Source organism: Schistocerca cancellata, chromosome 7 (genome assembly GCF_023864275.1).
Source record: "Schistocerca cancellata isolate TAMUIC-IGC-003103 chromosome 7, iqSchCanc2.1, whole genome shotgun sequence".
NCBI classification, from domain to species: Eukaryota; Metazoa; Arthropoda; class Insecta; order Orthoptera; family Acrididae; genus Schistocerca; species Schistocerca cancellata.
The window spans coordinates 176,523,922-176,548,388 of NC_064632.1; the positions used below are offsets into that span (position 1 = coordinate 176,523,922).

Here is a 24,467-nt window from a genome sequence, read left to right on the forward strand (position 1 = left end):
CTCTCTCTCTCTCTCTCTCTCTCTCTCTCTCTCTAAATACTGTATTATCTGAAGTAATTGCCTTTGGAAGTCAGTTTATAGGACTTACGTAAGCTTGGTTGCATTAAAGTACCTATAGCTACTGACAAACAATTGGTGGTAAACATTTTTACATATTTGTCACATTTCCATTAATTCACTTCACTATTTCTTTCTTGAAACTCATCATGGTCCAAATAAGTGATCTTTTTTTTCTGATAATCTCCAAATTTGTTACCTTAGCACACTTTTCATTCATGGTAATCATTTGTGTTTTATCGGGATATTTAGCATGCTCATACTTTATTTTCATACATTTCAACAGGGAATAAGTTGTAAATAAACAGAAAAAACCATAGATTTCTAGCATTATTTATTTTTAAATAAACTGCATGCGCTGTAAATGTTATTTAGTCGTTTTCTCCACCAAGATATTCAGCAATACAGTTTTTCAGTTTTTATATGATATCTCACTCTTGTTTCCAGCAAGCCTTTCTATAATCACACTGTGCATCCAAATATAGTGATATAGCAATATGCCACATTATAATAAGAGATTAATAAATTAACAAAAATAATCAATTTTTGAAAATATAATGTAATTGGATTAATAAAAAATCTATTTATCAAACTGCACCAGGAGAAAACATATATTAAGCTTAAGTAAATGTACAAGCTTCCGGAACCAATGGCTCCTTCTTATCACAGAAAGGTTGAAGGGGAAGGAAGAGGTATGAAGGAACAGGACTGGCAAGATTTAGGAAATGGGAAGAGTTCATAAAAGTTGACCAGAACTGCAGGTCAGATGGAATGAGAAGGAAAGACTTCCCTTCCTTCTCATCATGTCCAGTAAATCTTATCTGACCCAAGGTTCTGGGTGACTATCCCAAATGTGTCCCATTTCCTATACCTCACCAGTCCTTTTCCTTCTCACCTCATAGAGCCACTGGCTCTGGAAGCTTGCACTTTTACTTAACCTTTGTATTTGTTTTATGCTGCTGCCACTTAATGAGAAGATTTTTTTATCTGTTCAATTGGATTACATTATAAGTGGCTGCATTTTTTACTCAGGCAAGAGACCATATACTAGTTTGCCAGCAGATCTATCATCTGTTTTAGTATATGAAGAAACAAACCTAATACAAATTATAATATTCTATGAAGTGTCTGATACTCTACAATTGGACCTTTCTGCTGCTAAAAAACCACTTTAGAATAATTGTCATAACTTCAATGTGTGGAATATTTTGAGAGATGCAAAGAAGAAGCTGATACTCCTGTGAGTGGTGGCATGTAGCAATTATGGTAATGAGAAAGCAGACTAACCAACAAAATGAGTGAGGAACACAAGGCAAGATCATGATGATAGAAGGCTAACACTGAACTCTGTATCAAACAGATTGCTATTTACTGTAAAGAAGACTTCTTAAGTTGCAGACACCTGCAATTAAAAGACACAAAGTTTTCAGCCACAACCCATGCATTACACATTGTTGCATTACACAAAGCATAATAGTTAGTTAGTCACTTAACTCTTCCTGCTCAACTGTAGATCCCCAAGTTCTTTCTTGTTGTGTACAATATGGCACTCAGAAAAGAAGTACTGGTGACAAACACTAGCAACAATTCAATTCATCCATTGGACGTATGTTTCTGTTATAGTATTTAACATTACCTTTTTCACAATATTGCATGCTGAGTATGAGGGAGTACTTTTGTTTTGTGATGATGATAAGAATCGTAAACCAAATTTTCACAACAAAATCCCTCAGGTGTATGAGTGCAAGGCAGTTGGTAGTCTAGTGATTTGTTCATGAATATGAATATTCAATTCAGGAAGTGACATTGATCATGATGGAGAGCAGCAGAGGCAGTTGTCAGAAGCAACTGGGGAATGTTTGATAAAGCATGGATATTTTGTAGTGAAAGAAATGGATTCTATCTTATCATCAGTGACAGCAGATTTCTATGAAAGGGGTGTCCAGTGGCATACCACGTCACAAAATTTAGAGGCAACAGTGTAGAACACAGGGATAGTAAGCAGCATTGTCATTTTTAACACAGCACGGTAAAGTAACATGTAGTCTTTGTATATTTTTGAATGGTATTCCTCATTCTTCTTTGTGTAGTCTGCTTGAAAAGTCATTGATAGTATGTATAGTTTCTTTGTTGGAATTTTCTGCTTTCTGTCTTATCTGTGTCAAATTATACCAGTTGTGTGTGTGTGTGTGTGTGTGTGTGTGTGTGTTTGTAGAAGGGGAGGGGTGGGGGGGGGGGAGAGAGAGAGAGAGAGAGAGAGAGAGAGAGAGAGAGAGAGGGAGAGAGAGAGAGAGAGAGAGAGAGAGAGAGAGAGAGAGAGTGGGGGAGTTTGTTTTTGTTGTTAAGACATGTTCTTAATTTTACAGATCTTCAAAAAGTGGTACTGGAATTGGTGATGTTGTTGGCCAGACAGAGCATTTCTCCAAATGAGCTGGCTCTATATATTTCATTCTTCAAAGATGATGATCCGCCATTGGTAAGCAGATTATGTTCCAAAAGATATTTTGTTTTTATCTCTAATTAAAAAACCATATTTAGGTTCTAAAATGGTTGCCTTGCTTACTGGGATATTAAGATCCATGGTATAAGCTTATTTGATGCAGTGTTAAAAAGACATAATAAAAATTAAAAATAATAGTAGGGAAGGTTATGGGAAAACTTGCCAATTGTTCATGCAAAAAAAAAAAGGGCTGACGGAATCACAATTAGAAAGCTTGGCATAAAATCTAACTAAACATTATTTTCTGGAATAAACATCATTAGTTTATATGGGTGTGACATGCAACCAATCACTTTTTGAATGAAATGCTATTTGTCGTACCATTAACTGGTTTTGAGTCACTGCAGTCTCATCATCAAATAGACATGTTGGGGGAACATGCTCTGAAACACGTGTAGCTGGAGACTAGTGTTACGGTGATTGTATTGTGTCTTGGTATCTATGAGAGATTGTTTTCAGTAGTGTACATTTTAACCAGCTTGCACACACACACACACACACACACACACACACACACACACAGTATTTAGGGGCATTTGCATTTACAAACACATAAAAACTAATTAATGATACAGTAAATCATATTAAATTTTAGAAGTGTTAGTTGCATATCATCCCTACATAAACTCCAAATTTAAATATCAGTTGTTGTGTGTCACCCACAGTGATGTATAGGACTTTATTTGTTCATGATGGAAAGAAAATGTAATGTAAAGGTTAATTCAAGAACACAAATGATACAATAAGAGAGCCTGCAGTCTTTAGTGACACTTTGCTGATCCTTGTGTGTGACACTTGTCCTGCCCCTTCCATTCTAGGTAATGCTATTATTTTTGTGCTTATGTAACAATGAAAGCAATCAATATTTGACAAAATAATTTGATTGGATTGATAAAAAGTCTACTCACCAAGCAGTGGCAGAACACACACACACACACACACACACACACACACACACACACACACTCACACACACACACACACAAGAAAGTTATAATTAGACAAGCTTTTGGAGCCAGTGGCTCCTTCTTCAGGAGTGAAAGGAAGGGGGGGGGGGGGGGGCGAGAAAAGGACTGAAGAGGTCTAGGAAAAGGGGTAGATTTTGGGAAAGTCACACAGAGCCACTTAGTCGCATTTATCTGTTATTAAAATGTTCTGCAGTGTCCTGTAATTTCACCTGAAAATTATCTTTGAAAAATTTATTCTATTGGGTATTTTTAATTTTAGTGTATTAAATATACTTATGGAGCACAAGGATGGAAAGAATATGAACACAAAGGAGGGGAGAGACACTTGTTGAAGTACCACATTGAACTTGGGAAATGAATTGCTGAAAAAAAAAAGTAATCTGCGTACAAAATGTGAAATGGTAGATTGTTTAGAAAATAATGTAATTTAGTGCATCGATTAGCAAATCAACTGTGTTTTAAAAAGAACTACTCTAAATCTTCGTAGACAACAAAAATGGTAAGGAATTTTAGATGAGCAAAGAGTAATAAATAAATGAACGAATTATATAAGGGCATAACCTCACAGTGATAGGATTGAATTAAATCATGTGTGCTTCCTTGGCTGAGTACCCCTTGCCCTTTGTCAAGTATTAACTGCCACTGATGTAGCAGCATTCAGCTGAAAACTAACTTCTCAATGCAGTTGGAAGTCCAGGAGGTTTTAAGATTTTATTGGAGTGGAAGTATTTAATGAAATAAAGGATTTCTTGGAGTTGTAAAATATGGAGGAAGAATGACTTGTGCTAGAAGAGGACAAGAGATTTCCATAGTGGTATTTATTAAAAAAATGAAAAACAACAGGAAGGAGGGGGAGGGGGAATAGTTATAACAAACTAAAGGGAGTGGTAAATGTAACAGGGAGCCATTTGACTTGTGTTAAAAGAAACTGAATCCCTCAAATAAGACTTATTAGCATTAAAAACGAAAACATCAAGCTTGTGTGTCGAAAAAACTTGTGATTATGAGAACTTCATCACTAAAAACCATGAAAATCTGTGGATGCGGAATGAGACAACTGTATTTCAAAAAATGTCACATTCTGTGAAGCAGTACAGTCAAAAGTAGAAATATTACTGCTTAGAGATAAATATGTTTCATGTAAAAAACTTTGACTCAAACAAATGCCAAACAGTGATCAATGCAAACATAGTAATACACCATTCACAGAGGGATATAAGTATGAGCACCCTGCAAAATGAGCATTTCATCTCACTTGAATCAAAATGAAGTGCAAACTCAGTAGGCATAAATACTACATACAAATGGATAAGTCAAAAGCTGGAGTACAAAAGAGCCAAATGTTATAGTATCCAAAATGTAGCTGGAAATGAATTTCTTGTAATTTGCAATTTCATGTTGAAAAATGTGTTAGTGCCATCCTGTGTAATTGAAGTTCACCCATGAATTAAAAAATTATGAATTCAAGAGAAAAGTCTGAAAAAGAAGCAAACAAAAATTACAAAAGCATCTTCATCCATGTTGTGACAAATTCCCTCTGAGGATACAGTGAAGAGGAAATTAAAACGAGGTCGGTAAGTGATAGCTGTATTGATCAAATCAACTGGAGAATTAATAAGATTGGCGATAGATTAGGTGTTATATTTATATATTCAGATAAGTTTTTAGGCAAGGAATATCTGATCAAGGCTGGATTGCATTTAAACAGACTAGTGTAAAATTATTAAAAATAGGGGAAACTAATACTTACTGGAGGGATGTAAAAGAAAAAGAATCTGTTCGCTGAAAGCAAATGGCCAAAAATTGTTTATGAAAATATGTGCTCATTGTTATTGTTCAGGCACTGGTTTGATGCAGCTCTCCATGCTACTCTATCCTGTGCAAGCTCCTTCATCTCCAAGTAACTACTGCAATCTACGGCCTTCTGAATCTGCTTAGTGTATTCATCTCTTGGCCTCGCTCTATGATTTTTACCCTCCACGCTGCCCTCCAGTACTAAATTGGTGATCCCTCGATATCTCAGAACATGTCTTACCAACCGATCCCTTCTTCTAGTCAAGTTGTGCCACATGCTCCTCTTCTCCCCAATTCTATTCAATACCTCCTCATTAGTTATGTGATCTACCCATCTAATCTTCAGCATTCTTCTGTAGCACCACATTTCGAAAGCTTCTATTCTCTTCTTGTCTAAACTATTTATCGTCCATGTTTCACTTCCATACATGGCTACACTCCATACAAATACTTTCAGAAACGACTTCCTGACATTTAAATCTATACTCTATGTTAACAAATTTTTCTTCTTCAGAAACGCTTTCCTTGCCGTTGCCAGTCTACATTTTATATCCTCTTTACTTCGACCATCTTCAGTTATTTTGCTCCCCAAATAGCAAAACTCCTTTACTACTTTAAGTGTCTCATTTCCTAATCTAATTCCCTCAGCTTCACCTGACTTAATTCGACTACATTCCATTATCCTCGTTTTGCTTTTGTTGGTGTTCATCTTATACCCTCCTTTCAAGACACTTTCCGTTCCGTTCAACTGCTCTACCAGGTCCTTTGCCGTCTCTGACAGAATTACAATGTCATCGGTGAACCTCAAAGTTTTTATTTCTTCTCCATGGATTTTAATTCCTACTCCGAACTTTTCTTTTGTTTCCTTTACTGCTTGCTCAATATACAGATTGAATAACAGCGGGGAGAGGCTACAACCCTGTCTCGCTCCCTTCCCAGCCAATGCTTCCCTTCCATACTCCTCCACTCTTATAACTGCCATCTGGTTTCTGTACAAATTGTAAATAGCCTTTCGCTCCCTGTATTTTACCCCTGCCACCTTTAGAATTTGAAAGAGAGTATTCCAATCAACATTGTCAAAAGCTTTCTCTAAGTCTACAAGTGCTAGAAACGTAGGTTTGCCTTTCCTTAATCTTTCTTCTAAGATAAGTCGTAGGGTCAGTATTGCCTCACGTGTTCCATCATTTCTGCGGAATCCAAACTGATCTTCCCCGAGGTCAGCTTCTATCAGTTTTTCCATTTGTCTGTAAAGAATTCGTGTTAGTGCTTTGCAGCTGTGACTTATTAAACTGATAGTTTGGAAATTTTCACATCTGTCAACACCTGCTTTCTTTGGGATTGGAATTATTATATTCTTCTTGAAGTCTGAGGGTATTTCACCTGTCTCATACATCTTGCTGACCAGATGGTAGAGTTTTGTCAGGACTGGCTCTCCCAAGGCTGTCAGTAGTTCTAATGGAATGTTGTCTACTCCGGGGGCCTTGTTTTGACTCAGGTCTTTGAGTGCTCTGTCAAACTCTTCACGCAGTATCATATCTCCCATTTTATCTTCATCTACATCCTCTTCCATTTCCATAATATTGTCCTCAAGTACATCGCCCTTGTATAGACCCTCTATATACTCCTTCCACCTTTGTGCTTTCCCTTCTTTGCTCAGAACTGGGTTTCCATCAAAGCTCTTGATATTCATGCAAGTGGTTCTCCTTTCTTCAAAGGTCTCTCTAATTTTTCTGTAGGCAGTATCTATTTTACCCCTAGTGGGATAAGCCTCTATATCCTTACATTTGTCCTCTAGCCATCCCAGCTTAGCCTTTTTGCACTTCCTGTCGATCTCATTTTTGAGACATTTGTATTCCTTTTTGCCTGCTTCCTTTACTGCATTTTTATATTTTCTTCTGTCATCAATTAAATTCCATATCTCTTGTGTTACCCAAGGATTTCTACTAGCCCTAGTCTTTTTACCTACTTGATCCTCTGCTGTCTTCACTATTTCGTTTCCCAGAACTAGCCATTCTCCTTCTACTGTATTTCTTTTTCTGTTCTTGTTAGTCATTCCCTATTGCTCTCTCCGAAACACTCTATGACCTGTGGTTCTTTCAGTTTATCCAGGTCCCATCTCCTTAAATTCTCATCTTTTTGTAGATTCTTCAGTTTTAATCTACAGCCCATAACCAATAGATTGTGATCAGAGTGTACATCAGCCCCTGGAAATCTCTTACAATTTAAAACCTGTTTCCTAAATTTCTGTCTTACCATCATATAATCAATCTGAAACCTTGCAGTGTCTCCAGGTCTCTTCCATGTATACAGTCTTCTTTAATGTTTTTGAAACCAAGTGTTAGGTATGATTAAGTTATGCTCTGTACAAAATTCTACCAGGTGGCTTCCTCTTTCATTCCATTCCGACTATTAAATTTTCATCTCCCTTCAATCTCTTCAGCATCTGCGGAGCTAGTTGGCACATAAACTTTTACTACTGTGGTAGGCATGGACTTCGTGTCTATCTTGGCTACAATAATGCATTCACTATGCTGTTCATAGTAACTTACCCGGGCCCTTATTTTTTTTTCTTCATTATTAAACCTATTCCTACATTACCCCTGTTTGATTTTGTTTTATAACCCTGTATTCACCTGACCAGAAGTCTTGTCCCTCCTGCCACCAAATTTCACTAATTCACACTATGTCGAAGTTTCAACTGATCTGTTTCCATTTTTAAATTTTCTAATCTACCTACGCAATTAAGGGATCTGACATTCCACGCTCCGACCCGTAGAATACCAGTTTTGTTTCTCCTGATAACGATGTCCCCCTGAGTAGTCCCCACCCGGAGATGCGAATGGGGGACTATTTTACCTCTGGAATAATTTACCCAAGAGGACGCCATCATCACATCATCATTTAACCATACAGTAAAGCTGCATGCCCTCGGGGAAAAATTACAGTTGTATGTAGTTTCCCCTTGCTTTCAGCCAAGCCGTTCGCAGTACCAGCACAGCAAGGCAATTTTGGTTAATGTTATCAGGGTGGATCAGTCAATCATCCAGACTGTTATCCCTGCAACTACTGAAAAGGCTGCTGCCCCTCTTCAGGAGCCACATGTTTGTCTGGCCTCTCAACAGATAGCACTCTTTTGTGGTTGCACCTACGGTATGGGTATCTGTATCACAGAGGTACACAAGCCTCCCCACTGATGACAAGGTCCATGGTTCATGTCAGGAAATGTATTCTTAATAGGATTAAAAAAGTGAAAATTCTTATGTGATGCACTGGAATATAAATGGCTTAAATTTGAAATCTTCCAGCAAACTAAGCTACTAAACTTGTTGACTTACAAATGTTTCTCTCAAAATGAAAAAACATAAAAATTGTGTGTTTAAGTGAACAGTGGCTTAGCTCTAATACAATAAATATTACAAACAAAATTGCAGTTTTGCAAACAGCTGTTTCAGTGAGAAAAAATCTCACAGAGGCTGCTGCATACTCTTGGATTCTTCTATAAGCTATGAAGTGAAAACAAATTTTAATTGTTTGAATAAGATTATATTTTTGAAAGATGACTCATAGAGCTGAAACCCCTTAACATGTTAGTCATTTAAATTTGTAAAATTCCATAAAATGTATTAATTGCACTGTCTCTCTGAATTCTGGTGTATAAAATAAGGTATGATCAACACATTTAAAGGAATATATTATGAATTAACAGTTCACCCATGGGATGAGCTGGTGAGCTTTTGTATGTTGAACAGTTTAAGAACACTGGATTGGTAGCACAATAAATAGACAGAGGTCTGTGTGTTATATCAGTGTCATCATTACCTGTAAACAGTGTACTTCAGTGACTGTGACTTATGCTTCCTTATCTACAGGATATCTCTCTTCGAGAATTGTGCCAATGAACAAGTGTAAAACAATGTTGAGACAACTTGTGTTTGTATGCAAATGTAATGTTATAAATCTTGCGTAGTGTTTGTCTGTCACGTGGACTCTTTGCATTTGGTAGCATGGGACCTAAGTTCAACCTTTTTATAAATCTGGCATACTGTAGCTTTTTCACACACACATTCACACTATCACACTGACACACATTTTTGTACATATAATTTTTCATTTACACTGCGGCCCTTATGCTATTCTAATTTTACCCAGGATATGACTCTGCATTGGTTGCTATAAGTACACTTAAATACTAACTTAAAACTAAGTTCATAGTTGCTCACGCTGGGTTCCTATGTGACATATCACACTTTCAATATTCATATATTCAATTTCTATCAGTACACAGTTCATTCTTTATCAGGTTTTTTAATGAGTTGTAAGAGCACACATCTTTGTACTGTGGTTGTCATTTTGACTTACCTTTTTGGACCTGGAAAGAAAAGTGTTGTCATAGGCGAGCACACTCCTATCTTTTGCAGCATGTGCAATACTTAATTCTAATTAATATTCCTTCGTTCATCATGTTGATATCCCCTTTTACGTAGCTTGTAAATAGCCATTTGTATAAATGTAAATAACTTGTACGTAATATCAAGTTCTTAGCTTAGTTCTTCCTAATTTCTTAATCTTAGTTTAGTTCTGTAGTATAGATGTTTTATTTCCTTACTAGTCAACTAATAGTATAAGGTTGTGTGCATGCATGGAGGTTGTTAACCTTAGAGGTAGCTACTGTGCATTCGCAGTTCTGTCCCCACTCCATTTCGCTACTTACAAGTGCTGCATCTGTGTGTTTAAACAGTACAGTGTCAAATTAAATAATTTCTTGCACACAATGAGGGTAATGTTTTCTGAGCTTCTCTGGCCTGTAATTGTACAATAAAAATCTTACATAACTAAAACTTACATCCTAATAAGGCAACACACATTAAATAGGCAAAAATGAAATCTTCCCTTAACAGTAAACATCAATCGTAATAAGTACATTCAAGTGGACAGTAGGTCATCCCTTATATGTACTTATAAACATTTCTCCGACATGTGTTTCATCAGTGTCAGATTCTGTTTAGTGCACAAATTCATGTAAATCTTTGTGCAGCTAGAGCCCTTTTTCCTTACCATGCTTTAAATATACTAATTTATAGTCTCTGGGTGAGGGATTTTTGATATAACAAATGGCCCTATGTAAAGAAGTTCCCACTTGCAATTCAACTTACCACATTTTGTTGATTTTGGATGGATTGTAATGTATACTTGGCCCTGTGTGAAGCAGTTGCCACTTGCAATTCAACTTACCGTATTTTGTTGATTTTGGATGGATTGTAAGGTATACTTGTCCCACATGGTAATCTACAGTTTGTGCTAATTTTTTATCATACAATTGTTTTCTGTACTCTGCCTTTTGTTCAGTGCTAACCTGTGCCCATTGTATTTTCTCCTCATGCAATATTTTCTTCCTAGGGAGCTTGGGTAAAGGTTTTTCCAAATTGTCTACTTGGCTTTTGTCAGACAGCAATTCCACAGGTGTAAAGCTGGTTGAGCTATGTGGGAGATCATTAACAACTTGCTGGAATGGGGTAACATATTTGATCCATCTTGTGTGTTTGTGAAGGGTGCAAGTCTGGATAAAAATATCCTTTCTGTGGGACTTATTTCTGGATAAAACCTGGGCAAGTATGTGTTTAATGTTGTGAGTGGTCATGAACTCTTTTCAACGGTTGTCTGTAAAGTATAATGCTCTGTCTGTCAACAGTATTTCTGGCGTGTCTACACTGGGTAGATAATCCATTGTAATTCATCTGACGATGGAGCTTGCTGTGAGTGAGCATATGGGATACAATTTGACATACATGGAGAAAAGTCATATAGTGCAACAACATATCATACACCTTCTTTCCCTTGTGGATATGGTCCACCCATGTCTATGGAAACTATCTTCAAGGTCTTTTGGCAATATCAGCTGTATTTCAATTAGCTTTTGACTTATTTGTATGCTTAGCCTTCTGACACACAACACATTCCTGTATTACCTGCAGATTTGTCTTAAATTTGGATAGTAACAATAATTTATTATTTTACTAAGGATATTTGGAGACACCATATTATCCCCAAACATTATGAGTGTATAATATAAAGTCATTAACATGATACCCTGGGAAATAAACTCACCACTGGCACTGCTCTGCGTGGTATTGGTGAAACAATACCCCTTGGTAATTCGTAAAAAAAAAAAAAATTTCAACCTGTCATCATTGTTCTGCAGCAATTTTAGCCTTACTTTTTGCCATCTGGGATCCTTCTGTTGTAGTTGCCCCTTCTTTTACACACCCTAACGTAGTATGCCTGTTGTGTTTTATCTTTCATCAGAAGAACCCTAATTTCTGAATTGTTTTCTGTGAATTCCAAGAATTCTGTTGTAGTTGCCCCTTCTTTTGCAAACCCTAACGTAGTATGGCTGTTGTGTTTTATCTTTCATCAGAAGAACCCTAATTTCTGAATTGTTTTCTGTGAATTCCAAGAATTCGTCTTGACCTTGTGGAAGCCTCTATGAGGCATCAGCAATTACATTTTGACTATCTTTGATATACACCATTTCAAAATCAAATTCCTGTAAATGGAAACACCATCTAGCAATCCTCCTGTGTAAGTTTTTACAAGTGAGAATGAAAGACAAAGACTGATGGTCGCAGTACACCTTGGTATGCTTTCCCCACATGTATATTCAAACTTTTTGAAAGCCCATATTACCGTGAGAGCTTCCAATTCGGTCATGGAAATGCTCAATCAGCTTCAGATAGGATCCTAATAGCAAAACTAATTACCTTGGGAGCAAGCTCCCCATTCGTGTCAATGACTTGGAATAAATAAGCACCCAGTCCTTGCAAGGACAAGCTTGTACACAGACAAAAGTCCCGAGTCATGTCGGGATGATGTAAGATTCTGGCATTCAAAATAGCTTCTTTAATGTTGTCAGAATCAGTTTGGCTTTGTTTGGTCCATAACCAAGGAGAAGAAAGATACTAATCCAAGATACCACTTCACCTGTTTCTTATTTTGAGGATACCATTGAGCTTCTTAGGGTTTGGAAGTATGCCTTGAGCTTCTTAGGGTCTGGAAGTACACCTTGAGGTGATATTATGTGTCCTTACCAAAATGTGACATCATTAGGTTCTCTGTAACTCTGTATTCTGAAAACCTATGCAAGACTGTGGCCAAGAGCCTCAAGTGTTCTGACCATGTAGGGGTAACAATCAGTAAATCATCAATATACACAGTGACTCTACTTAACAATTCAGGTCCTAAGACTCAATCTAAAGCAGAGATAAATTCACCCGCACTAACCAAAATGGAGAACACAGAACTCATAAGTTCTGCCCCCACATACAAAGACTGTGTACTTATGGTTATCTTTATGTAGTGCAGTTTGCCAATACGAGACTCAGAGGTCTATTATGATGTGGTACTTAACGTTATAGGTTGTCAGGCAGTGTCCTGACAGGCACTATAATTTTATTTATTCCTTGTGCGTCAAACACTACCATCCGATTTACTAATGGCCAAAATGGAGCTATAATATGGAGATAAGGGTGGTTGCATTATTTCCCAGTTTAACATTCTAGTGATCTCTTTCCCCACAGCCTCCTTCTTGGCCCATGGAATGGGGTGAGACGAAAAGCAGGTTTCATGTGGGTACACCCCCATTTTGTATTTGTATCCTTTGAGTATTCCCGGTCATTATTCAAAAACGTGAGCATAACATATCAAAAGCTCCTGCATATTTTTTTTTATTTTTTATTTATTTTTTTTAAGACACATTGACTCACTTACCTTGGCACGCATGATCTCAGGGCCTATTTCCTCTTCCTGTGATTGTTGAATTCTCTGTGTGTTTAAAAACATAATGGTAGGATAGAAGAATTGTATTTGAGTGTCAGCAGTGTGTTTTGGTTTGCTTTCTGAGACATTCAGCTCGATTGGGTCTGCTGAATATTGTTGGTCGTTCACAACGAAATGACACTTCCCCTTACCAATGTCAGTTTGTGCTTGGTACTTGCAGAGGGTGTCCATTCTGATAAGGCAGTTTGCTATTAGACTTTCAGCAACAAGAAAATGCATTGTAAAGAGAAGCTATCAATTTCAATAGGAATCCATGCTTTCAGTTTAATGCTTCAGACTTACCTCCTAAAGCTATTTGGATTTTACAGTTTTGGACTGGAAGCGTTAGTATGTGTCCTCATTTTTGTAATTGGTCAAACAGACCCTGTGAAATTATATTCGTGGTAGCTGCAGTGCCTAGTACTATGGATACCTTTAAACCAAGTATTTGTGCATTGGTTACTGCCTGTATTGAATCATCATTTTCATCCATGCAGTTGGTAATATCTTCCTTAAACAGGTCATCTTTGATATCAGCACAGTTGCTGTATCTAAGAAAGCAGCTTTTAACTTGTTCCTTGGCTGCACCGCATTACTAATCCTCGAACAGGGACCTATCGAGACTAGTTCAAGTTCTCTGAATTACCCTGAGCACTGATTTCCTCGTTAGCGCTAACATCAACTATGTGCACATTATACGTCTGGTTTCACCAGTTAGTATCTTGCATGGCTCTCGATCAAAATTTTGTTGCCCCTGGTCACTATTCGAAATGTAATTTTGATTGTTCTGATTATAGTCAGTTGGCAGTGGATTATTTTGTCACCCGGTTGTGTTCTGCCCTCACCCGTTGCCAGCATGACATTATTTTGATGTATCAGATCATATTCCGAATACCTCCACGCAACAGCTACAGAAGTCGGCAGTGCCTGCTGCATGTTATAGTTGAAATCTATTTCACCTGACAGGTTAAGGTTCAAGTGTGGATAGATGTTCAGATTATCTATCCTATCTGTTGACACTTGGTAGCTTGGGGTTGAATGTTCCCTTTCCTTTTCAGTGTTACTAACAGTGTTAGTCTGTGATTTTTCCTCTGCTGCTGTCAACCTCTGATCTATTTCATCTCTTAGTTCTGCCTTCTGTACCTTCATTGCTTCCTTGATCACATATACATAACCCTTGTGTTCGTGGACTACCTTCTGTGCCAGGATACTGCCTTGATCTAGGATACCAGCCTCGGATCTATCGTTTACTTTCTTAATGTCTTTATCTATCCTTTCTTGCTCCTTTCTCACGAACTGAGTAGTTAAATTATGCTACTTAGTTGCAATGACAGGTTTTGCTCCTGTTCATGCAGACCTTTGTATGCTGTTTTTAATCCAATGACAGTACCTGTGGGTGTATTTATATTCTGGCACAATTGTGACTGTTCCTGTTGCATTTTTGTCAGAGCCTCAGCTACCTCCTTTACCTTTACCTAATAATGACACTTTTAGGCTTAAATTACCTATAGCTTGTGACAAACCACCGAATAATTTTTTTTAGGTCTTTCCTTGTGCTTGCAAGTTTATCCAATAATACATTTGAAAGTTCAGCGCACAAATATTATTTCAACTCATTGAATTGTTGTGTTATGTCAGTTTTGAAAGCATCAAAAGTTTGCTTTTCCTCTTCAAGTGATTCCCTTTGTGTACCTGTCTGTTTTGAAAAACTCATTAAATTTTTCATCAATACTTTGTTTGAGTGTTTGTTTTTGCTCTTCTTTAAACTCATGCTTAAAATTGTTGAAGCTTTGTGTAAATAACTGTTGTAAGATTTGCACCGTGATCGGGGTTTTTGGTTTGTGCAATGCACCCTGTCCAATCAAGTTTGCATTAGGTGTAAGTGTGGAAGGCAAAGAATGATTTAATAAGTCTGAACTGTCTTGCATTACTTTTCACCGGAGGAAAAATTACTCCTTGGAGAAAATTGTGACCCTGTCTCATCTTATGTCAACATTGTATCATTTTGAATGATAATGCTACTATCACCTGTGTCCATGTTAATTGAAAAATGTGATTGGTTGTTGTCACTGTGACAGACATTTTCAGTTTCGATTTCATTTTTTGCCACGTCCATTTTGGCAACATCTTGTGCCTGGCTATCCAGCAGTGGACTGGCAACCGTGTGTCGTCTATTGTATGTACTCATTTTTTGATAATTTTACAAAATGATAAAATAAATGGTACTTTTGGAAATGAAATATTATGTTTGTAATAGTGAGGATACCACTACGAAACCTATTCAATGGTGCCTTGCTAACGTGTATCAAAATACATTATCAGTGTAACACAATTGTATGCACATATTTCTCTCCCTAAAATTAATTTTCTGTCCAAGTGTCTAAGTATTTTACAAGAATGCTTCAATTTGGGAATGTATTAGGAAAGGTACTACATTCATTACTAGTAGCAACACTACTATGCACAGCCATATATTCAATGGATCGTGAATTTTCCTACCTTTTTGTTGGCTTTATCGCTCCTTCTGGAATTAATTCTCCAATTGATTATGTTCGAACTTTTGCACATCATGTGATTTCCATCCTCATTGCAATAACATAGCATCCCATTCATGAAACAGAGAAAGACAACAATTAGTATAATGAAAAATTTACAAAGTTTTATAATTATTTTAAATTATTACAAATGTGCTAACTCTCTCTCCTGATGATGATGTCCGTCTGTATAGTAGTTGGGGAGAAAGATAATGTGGATTGTCCAGATCTGCATTAAATATTGTTTAGCCACACAAAAAATTCACTGTCTGGAAATGTGCACAGGCATAGATGCATGCTTATTAAGAACATTGTGGCAGCTCTGGTACATTGAATAGATGTTAATTCCTTTTAGTTTTGGTGTACGGCTTGTTATTTACCTTTTTTTTACCCAACAATGGACAAAAATGCTGGTGTGACTGTGGTGGCTATTCTCTCTTCATGTTAACTTTGTCTCTGAAAGGTCCACTAAAAATGCAAGTCCACATCACATTGGGAGAAGGAAATTAGGACATAGTTCGTTAGGAGAATGAAAACTTGCGAATTCCGCATATTACAACTTTTACTTAACACAATACTGAGACAACACACTTACATATGTCTTCCTTGCACCAGCTCAAAAGACGGACAGACATGGATATCAATGAAAAAAAAAAAAAAAAGAAAAAAAAACAAAAAAAAAACAAATGAGGTATATAAAAAAATAGTAGTTCTATTCTTCAATTTTCTGTTCGCTTACTGAAATGATCATACCTCCCTATGATATCTTTGCTGCACGGGGACAGTGTCAATATTTATTTATATGTGTAGCTCATTCAAAGAAGCTACACATCTAGAAACATCTTAGAAAGCTTTTGTTAATAGTTTTCAAAACAGCTTTTGCTGTGCCTGAAGCAAAAATGTCAGTATCAATTTGTATTAGCAATTTTGACTTATGACACAGAGACATGGAAATCTAATGTTAAAACCATTTATTGAGAAATGTGTGTTGGACATCATGAGGGAAGACAAAAAAATCACCAGAGAACAGACAGGAGCGGACAGTGTAATTTGACCGTAACGGAGATGACATGGGTTGTGGGGCAGGGTGTGTAGCTATCCAGAGTGTTTCTCATGGCCTCAGGAAACTCTTTGCTGCAGTCAGAGAGAGAATAAAAAACAAGATTGTGATGTAATGGAAGGTGAGTGTATGATGGCACTTCAAAGGAATGTTTACTTTGTGGCCAGACTGTGGCGTCATTGTACACAATGAAAAATCAGAGCACATATTCGCCCGTAAATAAAGGGGAAAAAAACATAATAAAAACCTAGTAACAAATGCAAAATTTACAGTAAAACCATGGACAGTATTCAATACTAGGACCGTCGGACATCACCTGAGCTTTCTAAGGAGTATCAACTAGATTGCCTAATATATGCAGGATGCATAGGATGACATATTGAGGGAAAGAGACATGAAAGTATAATAAGTTAGCAGTTGTGAAGGATGAAAAATATTCATTGAACAATTAAAGTTTATTGAGAGGACTAATATACAATCAATTTATGACTGACTGTGCTAAGCTGCATCCTGTTTAGACAGGTAACTGTAACACTCAGACTTAATCTGCCTTTGGTACCAACTGAACTGATAGAATTACATACTGTATTGTTTGTTTTACAGGATCTTCTTCTGTCTCCATTAGTTTCTCTGGCAAATGAGACTCGGCCACAACCGGACCACATTATTCGCTTCCCTTGTGGTGAAGACACAAATGTGGGTACACCACCACCTGTACCAGACCAGGGGGGGATTCTGATGGAGGGAAATTATATGTCACTTGTCTATAACTTTAGCCAGCAGCACACACTTGCAGGTAGAAGTTTTTTAAAAATTACTTATTTTAGCATTTTTGTATTGATTAAAAATGTGATGTCAGGTGACTGGAGAGGTTCTGGCCTACACTACTGAGTAAATGCTGCATTTACAAGCTTTAGCCTTTGTCAGATTGGAACTCTAAATTAATCTACACAGTTATAATTTTTGACAGATTATATTTCACACAAAGTTACGTAATCCCGCTTGTTTCTTTGTTTTGGTAACAGTGCACACTGAGTGACCAGAACTCACGGGTTCTGACACTGAAAGTCACATTAACAGTGCGCCGTAGATCCTCGCTCCCTCTAACTTTAGTAACGAGTCGAGGAATGGTGCCTGTGATGTGTTTCAATTGCTCTGGATAAATGCTGATACACACACCTTGCAGTGTTGCCCACAGTTGTAGACCAGAAACAGGAAACATGGAAAGCGCCAGATGTCATACTATGAAGAAAATGGAAAGACAGCGTAACTCACAATACACAAATTACCAGGACTATATTCCTGCAGTATTTGAGAAAGAGTGCACTTAGTTACTTCTGACTGTCTTTACACTTAATTTGAAACCTTTACAGAACTTTTTCTTGCTGATGAAAGGAGTAAACTTTATTGCTACCTACATGTTTGTTGCTTATGCAGTAAAACTGCAACATTGGGCATGACATTTTAATTTATTGCTTATTCACCACTCACTCTTTCTGATAGTATTCACACATACCACTGAATGTACAAGCATATTATATTGTTGTATGATACACAGTACAGGAGATATGATGATTTATCCACGGAAGTTCAGCTCTTTAAATAATTGAGGCCTAGATTAACTGGTTATTTCCTAGTATGGGAAGATCACCCACTTTGAATCCCAAAATTACACAGCATTTTGTTTTGCCTTATTTACAAGAATCTAATGCACACCTTTTTTTTACCGTATGCAGCATTCAAAATTGGGGGTGAGTTTAAGTTCAGTGATGCATTACAGAGTACAAACTTTATTCCGTCGTTCACCAGCAACATAATGGAAATTTAGGTATTGTGCATTATGTCACAATACTTTGTTACAATATTGTTGGCATGTGATCTTGTTGTTATTCCGGGAGTAATGACTTCTGTGTTGGAACCCCGGGATGTTAGTATAAATAAACCTTCGAAGGGTTACGTTCAGGAACAGTAGGAAAAATGGTTTTGCTAACCAAACATGCTGCATTCCCCCCCCCCCCCCCCCCCCCCCCTCCACACACACACACACACACAATTACACACTGGGTTTGCATGATTGAAAAATCATCAAAGGACCAGTAATAATGATAAAATCATTCAAGAAATACTGTGTTTCAAATGTTGTGGACAACAGTGAAGATGATGTGTCTGGAACAACACCGAGAATGATGGGGAAAGAGGAAATGAATCTGATTCTGATGTAGGCTCCTCTAAGGATACCGGTAATGATGGAATTAGTGAACAATGATGAGTAACATCCGTAATTCAGAGTGTGTTTGTTTACATGTCATGTAAGTAATCAAGTTAGGCATTCTTTTTTAATAATGACTGTGTCACCTGACAGTGAGTCCATAAAAATTGCTGTTTTGATACTTCATGTATACATCCATTGTTGTGTAATATAAATTTAAACTACCAGTGTTGCGCCACCGAACCTTTTTATTTTTTTTTTTTTATGAAGTTGGTGTGCATATTACATTGATGGCACATTAGATTTGTGTAAATATGGTATTTCAGTATGCTGCACAATACACAGCACAAGTTGTTGTGGTTCTTCCTGAGCAACAGCAGTCTTTTTGTTTGTTACATACAGCTTTCTTTGAATTCTTAACCAGTATTCTTCACTATGCTTTTAGCCTTGCCTTCTCTTTCCCTCATAAAGCACTGCACACAAGAGTTCACATAAAAAATAAATGAAATGAAGTAAAATGTACTGTTGCTTGCTGATTGAGGGAGAGCGAAAGAGAAATGGGTTATTACACGACTTACCACCATGATCAGATGCAGTCAGCATGTTTGGTTTTCCTCGTGTCACGGACAAAGGAAGTTGCACACTGCTAAATCTAGCAAAAGTATTCTGAAGTACAAGGAGATTTTTATGATACTTCCAACCTTGTATCAAGTTATTAGCCATGGTTCAGTGGTTTATGGGAAAAATAGAAAAGCAAAAAAAATCAAATTTTTACACTTTGAGCATTTCCTATTTCCAGTCTTCAAATGTTATGATGCAGGTGGTGCTGGGTTTATTGAACATACACAAGTATTGACGACATCATGTGGTTACTGGATTGGTAAAAATGGGCTGGTGTGGCAGCTGAGCTACAGCCACAAATTTACTGGAGTGTTCGTTGAGCAGCCTGCGTGTGAGATGTCACACTGTTACGTGGTACCTCCATCAGCGTACTCTGATGCTAGATAGCATCACAGGTGGTCTGTGAGAATGTTCACATAGAGCGCACCTGCCAACTGTCATGAAGTGCTGCCTCACTGTGACTGTGAGAAGACAGTGCAGGCTGGTAGTTAGCTGAGTTATATCCTGCTCAGACACAACCTTATTGACACGCGGAATCCATGCACCACACCCTTGGTCACCTGTCAGATCAGTAGGACTGAAACTAGGGTTCATGAGACTGTGCTACACGCTACCGCTCTTCTGCAGTCCTGTGCCGATGTTCGCAGAGCTGTGATGGTTGTTGTGATCTGTGTTATTAAAGTGTTGGAAGACGGACACCAGTCGGTCATTGGCTGGTGAAGCTCATATGGTACTGTCCTGTTTTTTGACACCCTGCACTCAAATAGACAATGATCTGATCTGCTAATGACTGTCTTTGTAGAGGTTATGTGATGACTGTTTACCAAACACTCATGGTAGTCCTGTGTGCTGTTTACGCATGTCAGAATGTTGAGTCTGGAATACTGAAGATTCAATGACTCTCTTCACCTCGGAAAGCAAAATTCTTGTGTCATCTAAGATACACAATCACTCATAGGTCTCTCACTGATTATATTTGTACATTCAGAGTTAGTGAACTTGTGATGTGATGCCATGTTTATTATACACTTGTCTGTAACAGACTACTCAAGTGCCAGGTCTGCATACAACTGCAACATTTTGGCATTGTATACATAGCCTGTCTACAAACTAAAGTGTGAGTCTGTCCGCTCCCGGTAGCTGAGTGGTCAGCACAACTGAATGTCAATCCTAAGGGCCTGGGTTCCATTCCCAGCTGGCTCGGATGTTTTCTCCGCTCAGGGACTGGGTGTTGTGTTGTCCTTATCATCATCATTTCATCTACATCGACGCGCCAGTCGCCGAAGTGGTGTCAAATTGAAAGATTTGCACCTGGCGAATGGTCTACCTGACAGGAAGCTCTAACCACACGACATCTACATTTAATGTGAGGTTTTGTAGTGTTAAGTTAGGTGAAGAAACAAGTTGGTGTTTTGTGGCTGGAGACAACCTGAGGGGGCGGGGGGATACAGTACATAACATCTCGAAGGGTGTGTTGTCTAGAAGACACTGGTGTATAAAGTCTTCTTGAGAGAGAGAGAGAGAGAGAGAGAGAGAGAGAGAGAGAGAGAGGGGGGGGGGGGGGTGCCCGGCAAAAATTGGATCATCCTAGAAAGTTAATAAGCAATAACATTATCTAGAAGAGAAACAATAACTCCACTCTGATGATAATAACATATTTGCTCTTGTTGTAACTGGACAGTTTGTGCATTATTTATTATTTGTGAAAGTGTAGTAATATTTTTAGTTTCTTTTTTCATGAGGTGAGGTGTTTATAGTTATTTTTCTTGCTATGTTATATTTATTTGTATGTAATTGTTTTTTATGGTGTTAACTTGTAGGTGCCAAAACTGCATGGTCAGCATGTGCTCTTTCACTGCCCATCGGTGCAGAGCTAGGATGGTCTATGTGGCTACATGGTTACTCTGCAGCCATGTGGCTGAGGCTAGATGAGCCAGTGGTCAGTGCAAGTCCTGCCTGCCCTTGCTCTCCTGCTAGCACCTTTCGACAGAGACCGAGAGCAAAGTCTGTTGCTTCCATTCCTGACAACTGTTGGCAGCATCGTGATAGTCTTTCACAACTGAGAGACCAAGGTCATGATGGTAATACTTGCATAAGAATTATTTTGTGTGTGTGTGGGGGGGGGGGGGGGGGAGATGGTCTTCGTGCGTATCTATGGGGGGGGGACGACGACAGAGAGAGAGAGAGAGAGAGAGAGAGAGAGAGAGAAGGGGGGGGGGGGAGTTGGCAAGTATGAGCTGGGGATAATTCCCTCTTGTGTCTGTACTGTAGACTTTGATAACTATATCTTTCAAATTTCTCTAATTTCAGTGAGAGAGATAGTTACGTTGGTCATGCCGCCGCCGCCCGCCGCCCCCCCCCCCCCCCCCCCCCCCCCCCAAATTGAGCATCTTGTGGGAACCTCTGCTCCTTTGCTTATGTGATCTGAAGGCTGACCGATCCATCATCATTCTTCCGGCGGACGAGGGTTCCACAACCGTGGTACTTGATCGTCGGGAGTATGTGGCTGAGGGACAGCATCAGCTTCAGGCAACACTACATACAAAGTTTGCCAAGGCAATCCCATTCCTGATGTCCAGGCGGAGCTTCAAGGAATCCTCAGAACCGTAGGCCCCCTACAAGACCTTTCGCCTGACTCCATCAACCTCCTGACCTCACCAACACCCCGCACCCCTACCTTCTACCTTCTTCCTAAAATTCACAAACCCAATCATCCTGGCCATGCCATTGTAGCTGGTTACCAAGCCCCCCCCACAGAACGTATCTCTGCCTATGTAGATCAACACCTTCAACCCATTACATGCAGTCTCCCATCCTTCATCAAAGACACCAACCACTTTCTCGAACGCCTGGAATCCTTACCCAGTCTGTTATCCCCGGAAACCATCCTTGTAACCATTGATGCCACTTCCTTATAAACAAATATTCCGCACGCCCAGGGCCGCGCTGCGATGGAGCACTTCCTTTCACACCGATCACCTGCCACCCTACCTAAAACCTCTTTCCTCATTATCTTAGCCAGCTTCATCCTGACCCACAACTTCTTCACTTTCGAAGGCCAGATATACCAACAATTAAAGGGAACAGCCATGGGTACCAGGATGGCCCCCTCGTACGCCAACCTATTCATGGGTCGCTTAGAGGAAGCCTTCTTGGTTACCCAGGCCTGCCAACCCAAAGTTTGGTACAGATTTATTGATGACATCTTCATGATCTGGACTCACAGTGAAGAAGAACTCCAGAATTTCCCCTCCAACCTCAGCTCCTGTGGTTCCATCAGATTCACCTGGTCCTACTCCAAATCCCATGCCACTTTCCTTGACATTGACCTCCACCTGTCCAATGGCCAGCTTCACACGTCCGTCCACATCAAACCCACCAACAAGCAACAGTACCTCCATTATGACAGCTGCCACCCATTCCACATCGAACGGTCCCTTCCCTACAGCCTAGGTCTTCATGGCAAACGAATCTGCTCCAGTCCGGAATCCCTGAACCATTACACCAACAACCTGAAAACAGCTTTCGCATCCCGCAACTACCCTCCCGACCTGGTACAGAAGCAAATAACCAGAGCCACTTCCTCATCTCCTCAAACCCAGAACCTCCCACAGAAGAACCCCAAAAGTGCCCCACTTGTGACAGGATACTTTCTGGGACTGGATCAGACTTTGAATGTGACTCTCCAGCAGGGATACGACTTCCTCAAATCCTGCCCTGAAATGAGATCCATCCTTCATGAAATCCTCCCCACTCCACCAAGAGTGTCTTTCCGCCGTCCACCTAACCTTCGTAACCTCTTAGTTCATCCCTATGAAATCCCCAAACCACCTTCCCTGCCCTCTGGCTCATACCCTTGTAACCGCCCCCGGTGTAAAACCTGTCCCATGCACCCTCCCACCACCACCTACTCCAGTCCTGTAACCCGGAAGGTGTACATGATCAAAGGCAGAGCCACATGTGAAAGTACCCACATGATTTACCAACTGACCTGCCTACACTGTGAAGCCTTCTATGTGGGAATGACAAGCAACAAACTGTCCATTCGCATGAATGGACACAGGCAGACAGTGTTTGTTGATAATGAGGATCACCCTGTGGCTAAACATGCCTTGGTGCACGGCCAGCACATCTTGGCACAGTGTTATACTGTCCGGGTTATCTGGATACTTCCCACTAACACCAACCTGTCAGAACTCTGGAGATGGGAACTTGCCCTTCAGTATATCCTCTCTTCTCGTTATCCGCCAGGCCTCAGTCTCCGCTAATTTCAATTTGCTGCCGCTCATACCTCACCTGTCTTTCAACAACATCTTTGCCTCTGTACTTCCGCCTTTAAGGAACCATTTGCACTCGAGCACAGACAATATTTAATTTAGTTAACTTAGATTATATGTATCGATTTTTTAAGACAAGAGAATGCAAAATAAAGCAATTAACACCGCTCTCTTGTCACAGCCAGTAGGCATCAACACTCTTATGTCATTCGTTGTCCTAGAAGGATGTAATATTTTGTGTGGCTCCACAGTTAGCCATTTCATACTTATTTGCAGAAAAGAGCCGCAGAATTAATAAGTCGCTCTCATTTGTAAATGATCTGCAATTATTTCCCTATAATTTTACGTAAGTGTAATTTATATCGTAATGTATATGTTAAAATGAATATATGTTTTATTTAATCGTATACTTTTCTTTGTTTTAGTAATTTTAGTCACTCCATTTTCATGATTGAAGCTCAGGTCAGATATTAGACTTTGTCTACAAAAAATATATAATGAGCCCTGGCTACGTTCCGTACATCTTCGGACGTGTGAAGCTCGATGAATTCACGGCATAAATTTTAATCTCTCAATTACTTACTCAACCAAACAAACAAGTATTATTATTATTATTATTATATTATTACTATTAT

At 38.9% G+C, this 24,467-nt stretch overlaps 1 protein-coding gene across 1 annotated transcript in view; it reads left to right on the plus strand.

The window, feature by feature from the left end:
* LOC126092690 (lysosomal-trafficking regulator) overlaps window positions 1-24,467 on the plus strand; it is a 393,980-nt gene that overhangs the window by 32,663 nt on the left and 336,850 nt on the right. The window contains exons 3-5 of the mRNA XM_049908413.1: window positions 2,424-2,533; window positions 17,329-17,521; window positions 21,376-21,636. Coding sequence (XP_049764370.1) covers window positions 2,424-2,533; window positions 17,329-17,521; window positions 21,376-21,636 — 564 coding nt within the window. The remainder of the gene's footprint in view (window positions 1-2,423; window positions 2,534-17,328; window positions 17,522-21,375; window positions 21,637-24,467) is intronic.